The 18,440-nt window shown below is 35.7% G+C and overlaps 2 protein-coding genes across 2 annotated transcripts; one reads left to right on the top strand and one right to left on the bottom strand.

The window, feature by feature from the left end:
* Positions 1 to 888: 888 nt before the first annotated feature.
* BDZ99DRAFT_531223 (NAD(P)-binding protein) lies at positions 889 to 2,102 on the top strand (the record flags this gene model as incomplete). The annotated part of the gene is made up of 1 exon (XM_033726444.1): positions 889 to 2,102. One exon carries the CDS (start codon positions 889 to 891, stop codon positions 1,936 to 1,938), a length of 1,050 nt encoding a protein of 349 aa, XP_033576222.1. The 3' UTR covers positions 1,939 to 2,102.
* Positions 2,103 to 2,259: 157 nt separating this feature from the next.
* On the bottom strand, positions 2,260 to 3,039 carry BDZ99DRAFT_498674 (DnaJ-domain-containing protein; the record flags this gene model as incomplete). The annotated part of the gene is made up of 2 exons (XM_033723594.1): positions 2,260 to 2,562; positions 2,626 to 3,039. The coding sequence occupies 2 exons, from the start codon at positions 3,037 to 3,039 to the stop codon at positions 2,260 to 2,262; spliced, it is 717 nt and encodes a 238-aa protein (XP_033576221.1).
* Positions 3,040 to 18,440: the final 15,401 nt, after the last annotated feature.

Genomic DNA, 18,440 nt, shown 5'->3' with positions numbered 1-18,440 from the left:
ATGCTCATGCTTGGCTCTTTCCTGACCCATGTACCGGTACGTACTCCAAGCCCAGACCTCCCACCTTCTGAGCCTGCTGCCTGAGACGCTTCTCGCGTATCTTGTGGCGGCGAGCCGTGCCCTTCACGGACTACCGCGACGAAAATAGATGTAGTTCATTCTCTTCTTGATTCGGACCGGCATGTCGTTCCCGCTGCTGGCAACGCGAAATGACATCGAATTGTCGTCCAAAATTAGCACTTAGCGACTTTGTCGACGTAGCCCAGACATCAGCTCCTGCAGATCCAGAGCGGCTCGAGTTTCGGGCCTTTCTCATCCAGATTTGCCTCACGGCCCTCCCCCGCTAGCTAACTTTCGATCTTGAATCCCCTCGCTACCATCACGGCCACTACAATACGCTACTACACACGAGGAAGACAAGGTGAAGCTCTTTGGCGAAAACGTATTTCGGGGATCTAGTAGAAAATGATCCACTGACAACAGGAAAATTGAAGAAGCTGCGCTAAATAGTTAGCAGATTGAATAATAAGTAAAGAAAAAACGAAAGCTTTAGCGCATCTCCAATCTCTTTGTCGTCTTGACTACTCCAAGGAACGTTGAAGAGATCTTCGAAGGCTATACGCTCTTGATCGTGGTTTATTCGGAGATACCGGAGCTAGCTTGATAAACCTAATCTCCATCTAATGTCCGTAAGCAACCAGACATTCCATATTTGCTATTCCTAGTCAATCGCTGCTTTGAAATGACAACTGGAAAGCATTGACAAACTCATCGCTTGGCGTTGTTAAAAAGAGTGCGATCGAGCGCGGTCACTTAGGCACACAAAGACCACATACAACGCCCTCATCTTCAGAAAACCACTTTTGGTCACGTATCATATACAAAACTATGTCGAGACCACTCGTCCTAGTCACCGGAGCTACAGGCCATATCGGCTTCGCAATTCTAGCATTGCTCCTCAAGAAAGGCTATCGAACACGCGTCGCTAGCCGGAAGCTTTCAAGTGCGGAAAAGCTAAAAGATCTACCCAGCTTGGAACCATACGTCAATTCAATCTCTTTTATTGAGGTCCCTGACTTCACGGCTGACGGGGCATTCGATGAGGCCGTCAAGGACGTCGACTACATTCAACACATCGCCTCACCTATTCCTGATGGAGCCACATCTGGCGAGATATCCGACGCTCTCTCTGAATTCATCAACCCCGCCGTTAAGGGTAACCTGGCCATCCTTCAAGCTGCCACGAAATCTCCGAGTGTCAAGCGCATCATCATCACCTCGTCCACTGAGATCCTAGACCCAAAAGAAGGCGCAACGACCATGGGCCCGGACGACGTGCCCGGTCCCGTCCCACTCGACGAAGTCAAAGGTACCACGAACCAGCATTTTGCGTATCGTCAGTCTAAGAGACACTCCGGTGCGGCTGTTGAGACTTTCATCAAGGAGAAAAAACCACATTTCGATGTCCTCAGTATTCTTCCATCCTTCGTGCAGGGTCGTAATGAGCCAGTCACCACCATTCATGACTTGCTCAGCCGTCCTACGTCAAATTATGTGATGATCGACCAGGTTCTAGGGAAAAAGTCGGAGAGGCCCTCACCTATCGATCTCGTGTTCTTGGATGATGTGGCGCTAACGCATGTTGCGGCCATGGAGTCCAGGAAAGTCAAGAGTGGTGGGAGGTTCATCGCAGCGTATACCCGTCCTATACCTTGGGAGGAGGTCGATCCAATTGTAGAGAGATTATTCCCTGAAGAGGTGAAGTCCGGATTGTTGCCGCTTGGTGGGAAGCATCCGGGGGTGGGGAGGGCGAAGGACGGGTTTGATAGCAGTAAGACCACAGAAATTTTGGGAGTGGAGTTTCGTGGTCTCGAGGATATGGTGCAGAGCTTGATCGGGCAGCTTGTAGAGTTGAAGAAGAAGGATAAGGAGAACTGAGGGATTCACAATGGCAAGGCGTAGAGTACATCACGTCGACTCAAATACACATGCCCCAGAGGTAGCATTTGGTCCTACCGCCGTTCGCAGCGTTATGGCACTGTTCCTCCAGTGCAACGCATTCGGCGATCGAATGAACTTGCTCTTTACGAGCTGCGCAAACGGTGAATAGCAATTTCAGCATGCTATCCAACTACTCTACGAGTGATTCATTGGCCTAAGGTAGGATCCCGCAGAGTACAAAGCTCCTCAGGCGCATTTTTAGTCCTATTTCTTTGCCGCCATGGCATGTTCATCCAGCCAACTCTGCCTCAGTGCTTCTCAGGCCTTCACCCTCGCCTCCCACTCCTTATTCCAGACCTCCATCTCCTTCAACTTCCCCTTCGCCCGCGCCAGGTCCTTTGTGCACTCGCTCCCCTGCGACACCATCTCCACCGCCTCCATCCTCGAACTCTCCGCTTCGCACCACTTGAACGCTTCCTCCGCTTCCTCAAACAATGTGACCGCCTCCTGTTGCAACGGCAAGGCGTATTGTATCTCCGCAAGAGCAGCACGTCCCAACTTAATGCATTTGAGCCACTCTTGCGCCATGCCCTGGCACTCCTTTGCAACTTCTTCACGTGACTATCGACGGAAGGAACGCCGATATTCTTTAGCCGCTTTCCAAAGCTGGACTGGAGCGACTACTTCGGCGTGGCGGGCGTTTTCTTTTGCGTATATGTCACCGAACTTGGAGGCCGCCAGGAGGTTCCTAGCTTTGGATGCACCTTTGGTGGCACAGTTGCGACGGGGAAAGTAGCGTGGGTTGCTCCCGTAGGACCTCGAGACCCGCGCATGAGGCGTGGAGCTCATGTCCTTGGGCATTTCGCGAGGGTGGAGCCAGACCGTGCGAGTTTGAGGATCGCATAGCATTTGGTATGCCGCTTCGACTTCTTCAAAGATCTCTATCTTAGCAGCGAGTTCGATTGGATCCTGATCATCTTGGTACACATCAGGATGATATTCCAGAGCCAGACGACGGTATGCAGAGTCGATGACAGCTTGGTCTGCGTCGGGCTGGATACTAAGAATGGCGAGTGGGTTCAGTCTTATTAGTGCCATGCGAAAGGTAGTAATCGGTAATATGGTGGTGGGTTAGTGGGTAAGATTTTACATTGCGCACTACTACTAGTATTTAAGATATCTACCTAGTACTTTACTATAAAACCTATTTTTATACTCTATATACTATATAGTTACTAATTATATAATTAAATTCCTTAATTACTACCTATTTATTAAGTTTTTTAAATACTAGTAATTAAGTTTTTACTACTAGTATTTAAGTTTCTACTACTAGGAATTTTTTCTACTACTAGTATTTAAGTTTTTATATCTAGTATTTAAGTTTTTATAGCTAGTATTTAACTTTTTTACTACTTATAATAGGGGAAATCTTACTAAACTTTTTTAATTTTAAGTAGTAGTTAAGAAATACTAACTAGTAATAGAAAATATTTACTTAGTTTTAAAAAAAGTTTATTTAGCTATAAAGGAATTAAACTAGTAATAAAGAAATTTATTTAATATATAAAAAAAACTTAATAGTTATATACTTTTTAAATCTAATAAAGTATTAGTATATAGTTAGGGTTAGTTAATAGTTAGTAGCTTATAATTAGTAGTTAGTAGTTAGTAGTTAATAGTTAGTAGCTTATAATTAGTAGTTAGTAGTTAGTAGTTAGTAGTTAGTAGTTAGTAGTTAGTAGTTAGTAGTTAGTAGTTAGTAGTTAGTAGTTAGTAGTTAGTAGTTAGTAATTAGTAGTTAGTAGTTCTAAAAAAAATATAGAAGTATAATAGTATAGATTAAAACTATATCTAAACTATATACTAATTTATAGGTTTTTTAGTTTAATATAATAGAAATTTTAAACCTTTAATATTCTAAGTAAAAAAATCCCCTTAGAACTCCTAATACCTTATATAAAAAAAACCCTAATACTTTATATAACTAGAAAACTTTAAACTTTTATTTTATTATAAATAACGTGCAATATAAGCGAGCCGGCCACCTAAGCAAGCCGGCTACCTTATTAACTTTTAATAGCTTTAAACGTAGATTGCTCTATAACGCTAATAGATATTAACTTAATTTAACTTATAGTCTATTCTATAATAACTTCCTTATCTTTTTAACATATATAAGTATTATATCCTATCTCGCCGCAGCGCCTATAGCGCGCTTGCTGCCGTGCACTTCCACCTGGGCGCCTTCTATTTTAACGCATTTCGCCCTTAATTTATTTATTAGCTTCCTTTTAAGCAATTATATTAGACCCCTATACCTTTATTAGGACTTTTTACCTCTAAATTTGCTTTTTTTTGCGCTCTCTATACTTTATAGCGGCCTTATTCGCCTTTTAAAGGCTTATAACCTAATCGCGTAATAATACTGCCCTATATATCTATATTTTAGCGCCTTTAATAAGCGAATTAAGCAACTTAAGAATTGTAGTAAAAGAGCTATTTTAATATATTTAAATGCAATTATACGTTAAAGCTAATTAAAAGCCTAGCTTAAAAGTATTACTTAGTATTTTTAATTCCTATTAAGCTTCTACTATAGCAAAAGGCGACGGCGTATAAAGTATAATATTAAGCTTTAAAAGTACTGCCTCTAGATTAAGCGGTATAAGGCCGGCGCCTTAAAAGCTTGCGCAAATATTACTCTTTATAAATAAGTTATTAAATACTACTTTAAAAGCTAGTAGGAACTTAAGCTTTATAATATAGTTAATATAGTTACGCGCTAGATCCTTAATTTAGCGACCGTACGCTTTTTTTAACAGCGTAAAACAGCCTATATTAAGCGGCTGCTATATCTACTTATAGCTTAGTAGTATTATAGTAAATCGGCTATAAGCTATTCTTGCACTTTACTATTAGTATATACTAGTTATACTGCTCTAGGATCTAAAAAGTAGGCCTTATTAGGTATTACTAGAATTTATCTTTAAATTTATAAAAAAGTTCCTTAGGGTAAAAAATATATAAGTTCTATAAGTTTTTAAGTTTAGCTAATATCTATATATTTCTAAGAAAATGCTAACTTTAGCAAGGAATACTTTCCCTTTCCCTAAAATTATATTTAATAAGTTTTTTATCTATAGTTTATATATCTTCCTTTTTAGAATACTTTTCTATAATAGCGCGTTTATAGTATATAATCTAATATCTAAAAAAAAGTTAAGTAGGCTTTTTATTCTACTAGGGCGCAATAAGCTATTATTACGCCTTAATAGGAAATTAGATATTATTCTAGTACTTTAGCAACCTATAAAAACCCTAAATAGCTAAACTATTTTTCCTAACTAGCTTTTTTAGTACTCTACGTTGCTGCCCTAAATTAAAATACTAGGCGAAATTACAGGGTTTACCTAAATTACCTAACCCTATTTATTAAAATATAATAGAGGAAAGGCCTTTAATAAAAATAGTAAGCTTAGCCTAAGTAATTATTAGTAAAACGTAATATTAATATAATATATAGGCAATATTAGTAAGGCTATACAAAATTTTATAATAACGCACTATAATATCCGAATATTTCTAAAATACTATTTTTTATAATATATTATAGTAGATATATAAGCTATTATATAAGGTATTAAGCCCTAAAATATATTAATATAAGTATTTTATACTAATATATTCTATAAGCGAGCCGTCTACCTAAGTAAGCCGTCTACTTTATTATAAAAACCTGCCTTAAACGTTAATTACTCTATAACGCTAATAGATATTAACTATATATAACTTATAGCCTAATCTATAGCAACCTTTATATCGTTTTTACACGTATAAATATTATACCCTAACTCGCTGCAGCGCCTATAGCGCCGCACGATTCTATTAAAGCCTGCTTTACTTTACTACTTTTTACTTTAAGCGTTCTTTTTAAGCCGTTAAGCAGCTATTTAAAAGCCTGCTTTTATTATTAAAGTTCCTTCCCTTTAAATACGCTTTTTTTTGCGCGCCTTGCGCTTTATAGCGGCTTTATTTACCTTTTAAAGGCTAGTAACAGTATCGCGCAGTAGTGCAGCTTAATATATTATACTTTTAGCACCTTTAGAAAGGCTATTAAGCGAGTTAAAAATAGCTATAGGCGAGCTATTTTAATATATTTAAATGCGCTTATAAATTAAAGCTAATTAAGAGCCTAGCTTAAAAGTATTGCTTAGTATTTTTAATTCCTATAGAGCCTCTACAGCAGCAGGCGAAGGCAACAGCGTACAGAGCCTAATATTAAGCTTTAATAGCACTACTTCTAAATTAAGTAGTATAAGGCCTGCGCCTTAAAAGCCTGTGTAAATATTGCTTTTTATAATTAAGCTATAGAAAGCTGCTTTAAATACTAGCAGGAACTTTAGCTTAGTAATATAGTTAATATAGTAGCGCACTAAGTCCTTAATTTAGCGCCTATACGCCTTTTTTATTAGCGTAAAGTAGCTAATATTAAGCGGCTATAGCAGGTGCAATAAATACGCTAGTATATAGAGAGTAATAATATTATTTTCCTTATAAATCTATTGGAATTTAAGTAAGATATAGCTTTTATAGCTATTAATAATTAGCAGCCGGTGCGTGCCTATTATGCGATCTTTTATATGCGTATTAAAATAGTATAGCCAGGTAATACTAAGCTTATTTATTATCTAGCTATTATTACTTACTACTATAACCTAATCTAGTAGTATATTATTGCCCTTATACTATATAAAAAGGTAGTATATACCTATAAAGATAATAAATAGTAGAATAGCCTATCTACAGGTATTAATACCTTAGATTATTATTATCTATTCGCGATTGCCTAGCTGTATAGATTTTGGACGATTACAGCGCTTAGAGCCTGTTATAACTACGCCTATTAAAATAACATCTATTTAGAAGCCGGCTTTATTAAAGTTATATATATTTTTATCTAGAATACTATACTTTGCTTTTATATTGCGTATAAGCTTAAACTAATTACTAATAGCTTTTAGATCCTTATATAGAGCTTTTTAACGGTTATACTTTCGATTAAATTATATTTTAAGCTTAGGTGTTCGCTTAATAAAGTTCTCTAGCTAGTTTTTGCTAACTTAGCCGGCGGCGCGCTTAGTAAGCAATTTATTGGCCATCTCTTATATAGTATATAAGCTAGGCGGAAATCCTTATAAATCTAGGTTAAGTATATATTAAGTAATAACTAATTCCTCTAGCTTTAAAAGCTTCTTTAAATTAGGCTTAGAATCGCGTTATAGGGTTATTCTAGCGCGTCGATTTTAAAGTATACTTCTAGGGACGTTATATATTATAATAGCGCGCCGTTCGCTTATAAATTGCTGCCGATTAATTGCTATAATAGCTATATATATTCGACCTTTATTTTATATTAATTGTATGTTATATTATCGACGTATAGTAGTTAGAAGTTAACGCGTTGCGTTTTTATAATAAAGTAGACGGCTTACTTAGGTAAACGGCTCGCTTATAGAATACGTTATAAGTCGCTTAATTAATTTTTAACAGCTATAATAGCTTACTCCGGAATAATCTATATTAGTAAACAATTATCCTAAAGTTTTTTACCTGCTCTAATAATAAAAGCAACTTAAGTATAACCTCTAAAATTCTATAAAGTATCTAAAGTATAAAAAGCTTAATTATAAAATTAACTAGAAAAGGCAGCGCTAGCAAGATGCCCTTTTTTAGGATATTAAGGAACGCTAGAAGTATAAGCAACCTATATATAATATTAAGCTACAGCTTACTAGTATTAAAAGTAAAAATAAGGTTATTATAGTATAGCCTTAATATACTATACTCCTAGTATAGAGAAAGCTAGCTAATACTATTATAGCCCTGCCGGAAGTTACTCTAGAAGCAGAAATATACCGGTATAATAGAGCTATTTAAGCTGTTATAGAATATTATAGGGTTAAAAAGGGTAAAATACACCCTATTTAACTCTAATAATTAAGCGGTTATATTATATAAAATAAGAGCAAATATAATACCTAGCTAGACTTATTTATATAAGCGCTAGAAGCAGCTAAGGTGTCTATATATAAGGACCTGAGACCGAGAATATATTTTAGGGCGCTGCTAAATATACACCCTATATTTACTCGGTGTACACCCCTTTTCTACTCCGTATACACCCTTCTTACGTCTAATCTTCTAATTGGTCCGGAGGGCTCGGAGGAAGCTCCGGCGCTTAATTCTCACGCGCATCTATATAAAATAGGAAGGCTGTACAGCCTTACTATTTTATTGTATATTCTTACCGTTTCCGTAAGGCTATATATATAGGCCAGCTACACGTAAGGCCTTACGTAAGGCCGTACGTGAGGCCGTACGTAAGGCCGTACATAAGGCTACTTATAGCAAGGCTGTGCAGTATACCCGTTTTACTATATATACTTCCCGTTTCCTATAGTGTATATAGGCCGTTGTATTGCTACCTACGTGCCTACGTGCCTATAAGTATACTAAAACAGTTAAATCCTTACCTTATTACGGCCTCTCTGCATTAAACCTGGCCCCCCTACATCGCCGCCGCGCCTTCCTAGCTATCCTAATCTATTAACCCCTCTATATACTGCTCGTATAATGCTATCTAACGTTAGAGCTCCTTATAAGGAAGCAGCGCTGGCGCTGCCTAAGGCTAAGGAGCTAGCTAAGGCTAAAGAGCTAGCTAAGGCTCAGGATAAGCGCTATTATAATGCTGCGCAGCCCCTTTCCGTAGTGCTGCCTTCTTTCTAGGTGCCTTATCCTTTGCACCAGGCGGCCGGCCACGCTTCTTAGGTGCAGCAGTAGATGCAGTAGTAGGTGCGGGCGTAGGTGCGGCAGTAGGGGGGGGCCTAGGTATTACTGCATGCTCAAACTCGGGCGGATTAGTAAGCAAATCGTCGAATTCCGTGATAGCTGGTGTAGCGGCCGACTAAGGAGCACTCTAAGCGACAGGAGCTGGACGGGGGGCTATAAAAATAGGCGGTCCTAGCGGTGGAACTGTCGGCGTGCGTCCTGTAGGTATACCTATAGGTCTAGCTGCCGCACCCGTGCCCGTAGCAATCTTAAATCTTAATAGCTCTCGCTGCGTATTGTTGTACGTATAATAGCCTTTCCTCGCAATAGTAGGCCGGCCGCGCCGGCGCTTAATAACAGCAGGATCCTCTACATCCTTAAAAGGCCTAAAAGGAATAGCTAGCTAATGTTCTCCTAGCCGAATAAACCACTAATAGTAATCTATCTCTTCCGGTTATATATAGAGCACCGGATCTAGCCGATTTGCAAGCGCTTAGTGTAGAGGATTATACAGTTTATGCGCACACAGAATGCTATAGATAGACTTAAACGTTTAAGTATAATTAAGTGGGTTATATTTATTTAATTTAGCCTTTTAGAGCTGCTTTTTAAGGAGAACAAGCGCCTGCAGCGTCACCTTTTAATATAGGTTACAGAATTCGGGTTTTTTAATATTATGCGGAGTATAGGCGTAATATCTAGCTATTTTATCTTTAAACTTAGACCTGGAGTTAAGGATAAAGTTCTGTATATTAAGGAGAACGTCGAATAGATAGCCAGTTAACACCTAAAGGAAGCCTTTAAGTAGGCCGTGCAAGCCCTTATTTCGCGATATAACTCTGTAAGAAATTGAATTAGCATTATATATTTCTGCTACTTCCTTATTTCTTAGTTATTCTTTAAGCTATACTTTTATCCTTTTTAGCGCTGCCTATTTAGCACGTATATAGACCCCGTGCAAAGTTTAGGCATTAAATTTAGATATTTTAGTGTTAAGAAAAATCACTTATATAGTACTAAAGTGCCGCACCTTACAGGTGTAGCAGGTGGCCTAATTCCACCTATATAGCTACTACTTATTCTCTATATATATTACTAGGTTAGGGCGCTCTTTATAGTTGTTAAGTAGCTTTTTCCAAGCCTTATTAAATTAAGCTATAACTTCCAGCTTTATCGTGGCGGTTTAACAGGTAAGGAACTGCCCCCTTTTCTCCTGTTCCTTCTTCTAAATAGCTTCCTTCTCTTTATCTAATATAGGCGCAGGTAGCGCGCTGCCTGCAGCGTATATAGGTTCCTTCTTATATACCTTAGCTAGTTTAGTAATAATATTCTTTTTAATATGCTATATATAGAGGAGGCGCGCGACCGTAGGCTATTATTAATATAGTGCGTTCCTTAGAGCTTATTCTTTATCTGTTAAAAAAACGCGTGGAATAAAAGAATAGCGCTTAAAGAGCTTAAAAAGCTGCAGTACTGCCTAGTTATAGTTCGCCTCCTTTTCTTTTAGCAGGAAATAATAGGCAATTTCAAAGTTATTACTAGTATACGTAACGCCGGTAATATACAGGAAGAGTATACTAAATCTATTAGTTTTATAGGTGCAATCTAATAGAATAACATTGTGATTAGCCTATAGGATCTCGATAGAATCCGGATAGGTAAAAAAAAGGTGTTTAATTCGGTTCTGCTTATCTTTTATAAAGTTGTATATATACTTCCTATTACAGCCGTTAGGTGCCGGGAATATAGAGGTTTCTAACGTATAGAGAAGCGCCTGGATAGGCGTAAGGCCGCCGAGAAGCTTATTCCTATACCGGGTGCGCTTATTAGTAATATTATGCGCCGTAATAGTAACCCCTTTCTTTAACAGCTTTATATACATTTTATTAGGCTTCGTTCCGCTTAATATATCTATTTAAATAAGGGCATTTATAGATACCGAGCGCTTCCTATTATAGGCGACTGCTGTAGGTTTAAGCATAGTATTATAATTGTTATAAGCTTCCTCCACCGTCTTCTATAGCTAAACACGTAAGCTATTAACTCTAGGAGGCTGCCGAGTAAGCGTACCGCTTATTTTATAGTCTACTTTATTAGTAGATATACTGCGCACGCGTGTATAAGACTCTCTAGTACCTCTAAAGCAGTATTAGTACTATATTTTCCTTATTTCCTTCGTCTTTCTATCTGGTTTTAAACGGAACTTAATAAGCCTGTAGCCCTGCGCCTTTATATGCTTTCTAAGCACTTTCTTAGCTTTATCTAGCGTATAGTAGAACCGTGGCGGTAGTAGTTTAAGGGCTATAGTAAGTGTATTAAGGAAGTTAAGGATTAGAATATAATACTTTATAGCCACGCCGCACTTAGAGAGAGTATTTAGAATTAGTAAAAAACGTAAGCAAGCGAATTAGAGGCCCCGGAGCACTTCTCCGGACCAATTAGAAGATTAGACGTAAAAAGGGTATATATAGAGTAGAAAAGGGGTGTACACCGAGTAAATATAGGGTGTATATTTAGCAGCGCCTATATTTTAGTTGCCTGGGTAATAAAAATCTACCTATAGAACTGCGTATATACTTATTTTATACCTTAGGCGATTTTAGTAAATATTTTAAAAAAAAGCATCTAGTAAATACTAAAAAAGGAGATTCTTTTAGATATAATTTCTGCTAGGTTAACCTAGATAATAAAATATACTAGTAGTAATATACTTATAAAGTCTATAATACTATCTTAAATACTATATAAATCTGCGCGGATATACCTCTAAATATAAGTAGTATAATAGTAGTAATAAATTAGCTTTAGTTACCCTTAATAAGTATTCTCTATAATATATTTCTATAATAGGTGTTTTATATACTAATAATAGTTAAAGGCTATTTACAGGCTTTATAGTATACGCGTTTAAAAAAAAGGTAGGGCTTTAAGCGCACTAGTAAGTATATTATTTATCGCCTAAACTTATCTATTTAACAGGCCTTTACTATAAATTAGAACTCTCTATACCCTTTTTATTATAAGTAATTACTAGTGCAATTGCTATATTTAAAGGGTACTAAATAGTTAAACCCCTATACTACAGTTATCTATAGTTACTACTTTAGGATATTTTATACTATTATATTTTAAAAAACGTGGATTTACTTGCAGGCTTCCGTGGAATTATATTATTATAACGACGATGTATCGCATACGAGCACTAGATAAGCAGGTATTAAAAACGATTTGGATAGCTACGTACAGCTATTATAATAGCTTAAGAAAATTAGCAAAAAGTTAGAAACAGGCAGGATAGAGGCAGATCTATATACAGGATATAGCGCACGCAAAGTTTACTAGTATACTTAGCAGGCAGCTGTACTCGCAGTATAGCGGTATATTGCGGTTAATACTATAATAGTACCCCCCCTCTAGAAGGCGCCTATAGCGGCGCAGAAAGCTATTAAGTGCGTGTTTTTAGCGGTAGTCTTTATACAGGCGGGATAGAAAGCAGAGGCGGAAGAAAAAGCAGATGCGGATATAGGTATAGTAGAGACTTATTAGATAGACGGATAAACAAACGGACGGATAGATAGGTAGATAGACAGGCGGACGGAATAAGTGCTGGTAATAAGGCTTAAGTTAGTACCCCCTAGGCAGTAGTAAAAGTATCGACTAAACTAGACTAGAACTAGTAATAGAACTTAAGCTAGTGCCTTTCTAGGCTATAGCAGGAGTATTAACTAGACTAGTACTAGAATAAAGGCTAGAGCAATAGCTAGTGCAGTAGAGCAAAAAGCTTTATCTATTTCTAGGTAATATATATAGCAGGAAGCTAGGTCTAAAGCGTGTAATGCGCACAGTAGGATCTAGATTTATTAATAATACTATCGATAAGTATCTAGGTTTAGACTAGGTCTAAAGCGTATAATACGTATAGTATAATATAAATCTAGGTCTAGACTAGAGCTAGAATAAAGGCTAGAGTAATAGCTAGTACTATAAAGTAAAAAGCTTTATCTATTTCTAGGCAATATATAGCAGGAACTTAGGTCTAGAGTAGCAGTATAGTGCTAGTAATTAGGGTCTAGTTCTAGGGTGGCAGTATAGTACTAGTAATCGGAATCCGGGTCTAGAATAGCAGTATAGTACTAGTAATTAGGGTCTAGTTCTAGAGTAGCAGTATAGTACTAGTAATTAGAATCCGGGTTTAGGGTGGCAGTATAGTACTAGTAATTAGAATCCGGGTTTAGGGTGGTAATATAGTGCTAGCAATCGGATCGGAGAATAGAATTAGGATAGAGAATAGACGTATACTATTAAAGTAAGGCAGACTAGAGTAGGCTAGCTAGTAGAAGAATATTATAGTAGTTCCTACTGCACTTACTATATAAGTAGAAATAGGACTAATAGGTCGGCTATTATAGGCGTAGGCTGGAGGGAAAAAAAGAGGAAAAAAAAGTTTAGGTCTAGATCCGTTAAAAACGCTGCGTGGAGCTCCGCAACAGCTTTACGCTGTTGTTAACGGGTGTCGGGCTGGGCGGCTAATTCTAATATTACGACGACGATATATCGCATATAAGCACTAGATAAGCAGGCATTAAAAACGATCTAGATAGCTATATATAGCTGTTATAATAGCTTAAAAGAATTGGTAAAAAGTTAAAGGCAGGCAGGATAGAGGCAGATCTATATACAGGATATAGCGCACGCAAAGTTTGCTAGTATGCTTAGCAGGCAGCTGTGCTCGCAGTATAGCAGTGTGTCGCGGTTAATACCGTGATATATATAAACAGGAGATTTTCCGGCACTTAGGTAAGCTAGGGTAGTATAAGCTAGAAAATTATATAAGTAAATTAAGCGTAAAAAAAGTAGTATATTTATAATTTATAATTTGCTTATAAGCGCGTTGTAATAGTACTAGTCTATATAATAAACCTCTAATAAAGTAAGCGTAGAGTTAGTATATATTTCCGAATTTTTTAATATTTATATTAAAACCCTTAATACTAAAAGCTATTCCTATAAAACCCTTATATTTACTAAAGATTATTCCCTCTCTATATTTTTACTTAGCTAACTATTCCTTTATAAGTTAGATAACGTTTAATTCCCTTTACTATAAGGCTAATACAACCGCTTTAAATAAAAAAGGCTTTTCTACTAGTCTACTTTAACTACCTCCAGCACTTATTAATATTATATAACTTTACCTATAATAATAGCGCGCTAAGGCCGGTTATATAAATAGGGTATTTAGGGCACTTTCCTATACTTCCTATGCAGCAGTACAACGCTAAGCTTTTCTAAGAATAGTACTAGCAGTAATTAGCTAGACGGTGTTTATTATAAATAAAACTGTAGGAATATAATATAGCGGTCCTCTAAAAAGTTAGTATTAATTAGTAAGATAATTTTTCCTTTTTTTTTATAATCTACAACCCGAAATTTAAATATTTTCTACTAAAGGCTGGAATTAGAGACGTAGTTAAAGCTAGGCAAGCCTTTTTTTACTATATTAGACGGACTGCTAAGCCTCTTATACTTACGCTAGGAAAATTTCCAGTTCCTATTTAAACGTCCTAATATTATTAGGGGTAAAAATATTATAGATACTAACTTTATTAATTAAGTTGTCTATAACCTAGTCTATTTTCTTTTCTATTTTCTCCTTTTATTCCTTAGGAAATATTAACAAAAGTATACCTTAAGTAAAAAACTTTTTCCTATTTTTAATAACCGCTTAGTAGCGCAGAAGGTTTTAAAGTCTATTACTTTTATCTAATAAATATATAGGCTGGAATATATACCTATTAACTAGCCTTATAAGGTTTCTAAAAACTATTATAATCTGTATTTCCTTTATAATATTAGAGTTTAATTGCGGAAGCGGTATTTTGCGTTTAAAGACAGTATTTTTATATAACTTACCCTAATAGTTCTATATACTAAATAAAAATATAGATATAAAAAAGCGTTAGATAAGTATACCTTAATATATATTTATAATATATTATATAGATCTACTGTAGCGTTTTAGCGTATATATCTGCTAGCGTTTTTTATTAATTTCTTAACTGCCTAGAAAAAGTCTAGATTTAGTCGCAATTTATATAATCTAATTAAGGCGGAAAAACTATTTAGCTTATAGATACTTACTATTAGCTATTATTATATAAGTAAAAGGGTTTTCTATTTAAAGACTGCTATATATATAGGATAAGTATATTAAACTAAAGGATTAAGTTTTAGTAGCAGTAGCTACTAAAAGGTCTACTTTACTGCTAAAGAGTTAGTTCTTCTTTATACTTTATATTACGGTCTCGGGCGGCAGGATTGCCCTAGCTAGCTCGGGCAGGTAGATAGAAGTAATAACTAAATTTACTACGTGTTCTATAATATATAGCAGGCAGGCAGGTTAAATAATAAGACGTAGCTTAAGAAGCTATAAAAAGGCAGGGCGGCAGTTAGCAGGTATACTCCTGCTAAGGCTTATATAGGCCCTTATAATAAGCCCTTATAATAAGGCCTCTTACCGGGTCCTAATATTATATATTACGCTGTATAGCAAGCTTTACTATTTAAGCCGTAATAGTACTTCCCTTTTTACGGCCGAACTCTGTTAAGGCCTAAAAACCGGGCTTTTTAAGGTAATAGTAATAGAATAACCGGATAGCTTCCTTAGTATATTCTAGATAGTTAGCAGGCTTTTCTATAACTTTATTATATCCGGTCCACTTTACCGTGTACTTTAGGCAGGGGCGGCTATAACTGTAACGCTCCTATTAAAAGTCGATAACTTTTTTAACTTCCTATTCTTCTAAGCCTTTAACTTTAACTAGCAGTAGTAGTTCTTAATACTAGCCGGGCAGCGGATTATTCGCAGCAGGTTTTAGTAAACTAATATAGAAGATATTATAGTTATATATACTCTTTAGTAAGGTTAGGCGGTATATATAAAAGCTAATAACCTTTTCTACGCGGAATAGTTTAAAATTCTTCTAATCCAGCTTCTTTTAGGGGCGGAGGGTTTTAATATTTTTAGTATTTAACTATACTAAGTTGTTAACTTAATAGTTATAAGCAGGGCAATAGTTATAGTTTATATTATCCTTATATTAGGTATAGAAGGCAGTAAGTTTAGACTTTAAATATTCTAGAATTTCTTCTATACGCTTAGTAAAGCGCTTAGTATTTTTAGTAAGCAGGCGGGTTAATAGTTTAACCGGCTTAAAACCTAGATATAGGTAGAAGCCGTAGTTTATAAAAAAGGGGGAAATATAGGTGCTTTCGGAATTTATAGTATTAATTAACAGTTTAGCTAAAGGCAGCTATTTAGCTTAGTTATTCTGTAAATAGAATATATATACTTATAAGTACTATTCTAGAATAGTATTAGCTCTTTTAGTCTAGTTATTAGTTTTAGAATAGTATATAGTTAATAGTAGGCAGTTAATTTTTAGGCGGCTAGTTAGGTGTCTCTAGAATTTAGCTATAAACTAGGGCTCTTAGTTAGATATAATAGAGGCAGGCAGGCTGTATAGTTTCTAGATATTCTTTAGGAAAAGTTTTATAATATCTTCCGCGTTGCAGGTTCCTTTACAGGTAAGGAAGTGTTTTATTTTAGTTAGGCGGTCTACTATAACAAGGATTATATTATACTTTCCGCTATATAGTAGGTGTATAATAAAATATATTAATATATTACGCTAGGCTTTCTTAGGAATAGGCAGCGGCTTTAGAATACCCTAGTAGGCTTTTTATAATAGAGTAGTTCTTTTATATATCTAATAGTTCCTAACCTAATAGTCTATATAAGGTAGTATTCCAGGCTAGTAGTAACTGCGGGCTATTAGGCTGTATATTTTAGATCTTCTAAAGTAGCCGGTAATAGTGTTCCTATAGTATATACGCAGAAGTTCTACCTTTAGTTTATTATAGTCGGGTATATATAGGTAGTTCTAATAGTATAGATATTTACTTTTCTTTTAGTATTTAGCTAATATAAGCTTTATATAATAGCAGTATTCTTTTTCTAAGGCTTTTAGAACTAATAGCAGGATAGAGTTTTTTTTATATACTGTTTTTAGCAGGGCGGCAATTATAGAGGGTAGTTCTATATTTTCCTTAGTTTCTTATTTATCTTGCGGGGCGTTGTCCAGGGGAGTTAGTAATAAGCCTTCTTACCGGGTTCTTACGGGTGCTAGAGCTATTATTTTAGCTTTATTCTTAAAAATTACTTTTCTTATAGTTTTCTTTTCTATTTTATTCTTAAAGTTTAATCTCTTTAGAATTATCTAGCTCTAGTAGCGGAGATATTTATCCTTTTCCTTAGGCAGGTCCTCTAACCTTCTAGTTAGAGAATCGGGCTTTACCCTAAGTTTTCTAGGTTAATATATAATCTTAAAGTTAAAATAGGACAGGAATTTAGACTAGTAGGCCTGGCGGCAGTTTAGTAGTTTTATTATTATAAAGTACTCTAGATTATAGTAGTTAGTAATAACTTTAATAGGTAAGGCGGCGCCCTTAAGCTTTAGTCTCTATTTTTTAAAGTATTAGATAATAGTAAGCAGTTCCTTATTATATATCTTATAGTTGTATTCTGTAACTAAGTACTTCTTTAAGAAAAATATAATAGGGCGCAGAATTCTATTATCTCCGTACTATAATAAAACGCTAGCTAAGATATAATTAAATATATCTATTTCTATAATAATAGGCTTATTTTAGTTAAATAGTGCCAGGATAGGTATAAAAGTAAAGGCTTCTTTTAATTTAGTAAAAGCTTTCTAACAGGCAGTATTCTATATAAAGGCAACGCCCTTCTTTATTAGGCGTACTAGCGGAGTAATAATCTTTAAGAAGTTTCTAATAAATCGGCGGTAGAAGTTTCTAAATCCTATAAAAGCTTATATATCGGTTAGGTAAGTTAGTGTCTTCTAGTCTATTATAGCTTTAATCTTCTCTAGGTCTATTTACAGGCTGTTAGCTCCTATAATAATACCTAGAAACGTTGTTTTTTTAGTAAAGAACTTATATTTCTTAATTTTTGCGTAGAGTTCTGCTTTTTATAGCAGTTTTAGCACAGTATAAACATGCTCTAGGTGTTTAGTTTAGTTCCGGCTGTAAATTAGAATATTATTTAGGTAGGCAGTATAGAAAACATTAAAATGCTCTTGCAGAGTATTATTTATAAATCGTTAGAATATTACAGGGGCTCCGGTAAGCCTAAACAGTATTACTAAGGTTTTAAACAGTTCTAGTCGGGTTTAGAATATAGTAAGCTATTTTTAACCCTTTTTTATATATAGGTTGTTAAAGGCAGATATAATATTAATTTTTATAAAGTACTTTATCCCTTTTAGGTTGCTTAAGGTTTCCTTTATTAATAGTAGCAGGTAGCAGTTTTTAACTGTTATAGTATTTAGCGCTTAGTAGTTAACGCAGAAGCAGAAGCCTTTTCTAGGCTTTTTTATAAATAATACAGGTAACGCGGCAGGTAAAAAGCTAGGGCGGATAAATCCTTTTTTTAGATTATCTGCTACCTATTCTTTTAGAGCTATTAGCTTATTATAGGATATTAAGTATAAGGGTCTAAAAAAGGGCGTTTTTCCTTTTTTTAACTTAATTTTATAGTTATACAGGCAGTACAGTAGCAGGCAGTTGGCGTTTTTAGGCGAAAAAAT

Source organism: Mytilinidion resinicola (genome assembly GCF_010093595.1).
Source record: "Mytilinidion resinicola strain CBS 304.34 unplaced genomic scaffold BDZ99scaffold_10, whole genome shotgun sequence".
NCBI classification, from domain to species: Eukaryota; Fungi; Ascomycota; class Dothideomycetes; order Mytilinidiales; family Mytilinidiaceae; genus Mytilinidion; species Mytilinidion resinicola.
This window is presented reverse-complemented; position numbering and strand designations above follow the sequence as displayed.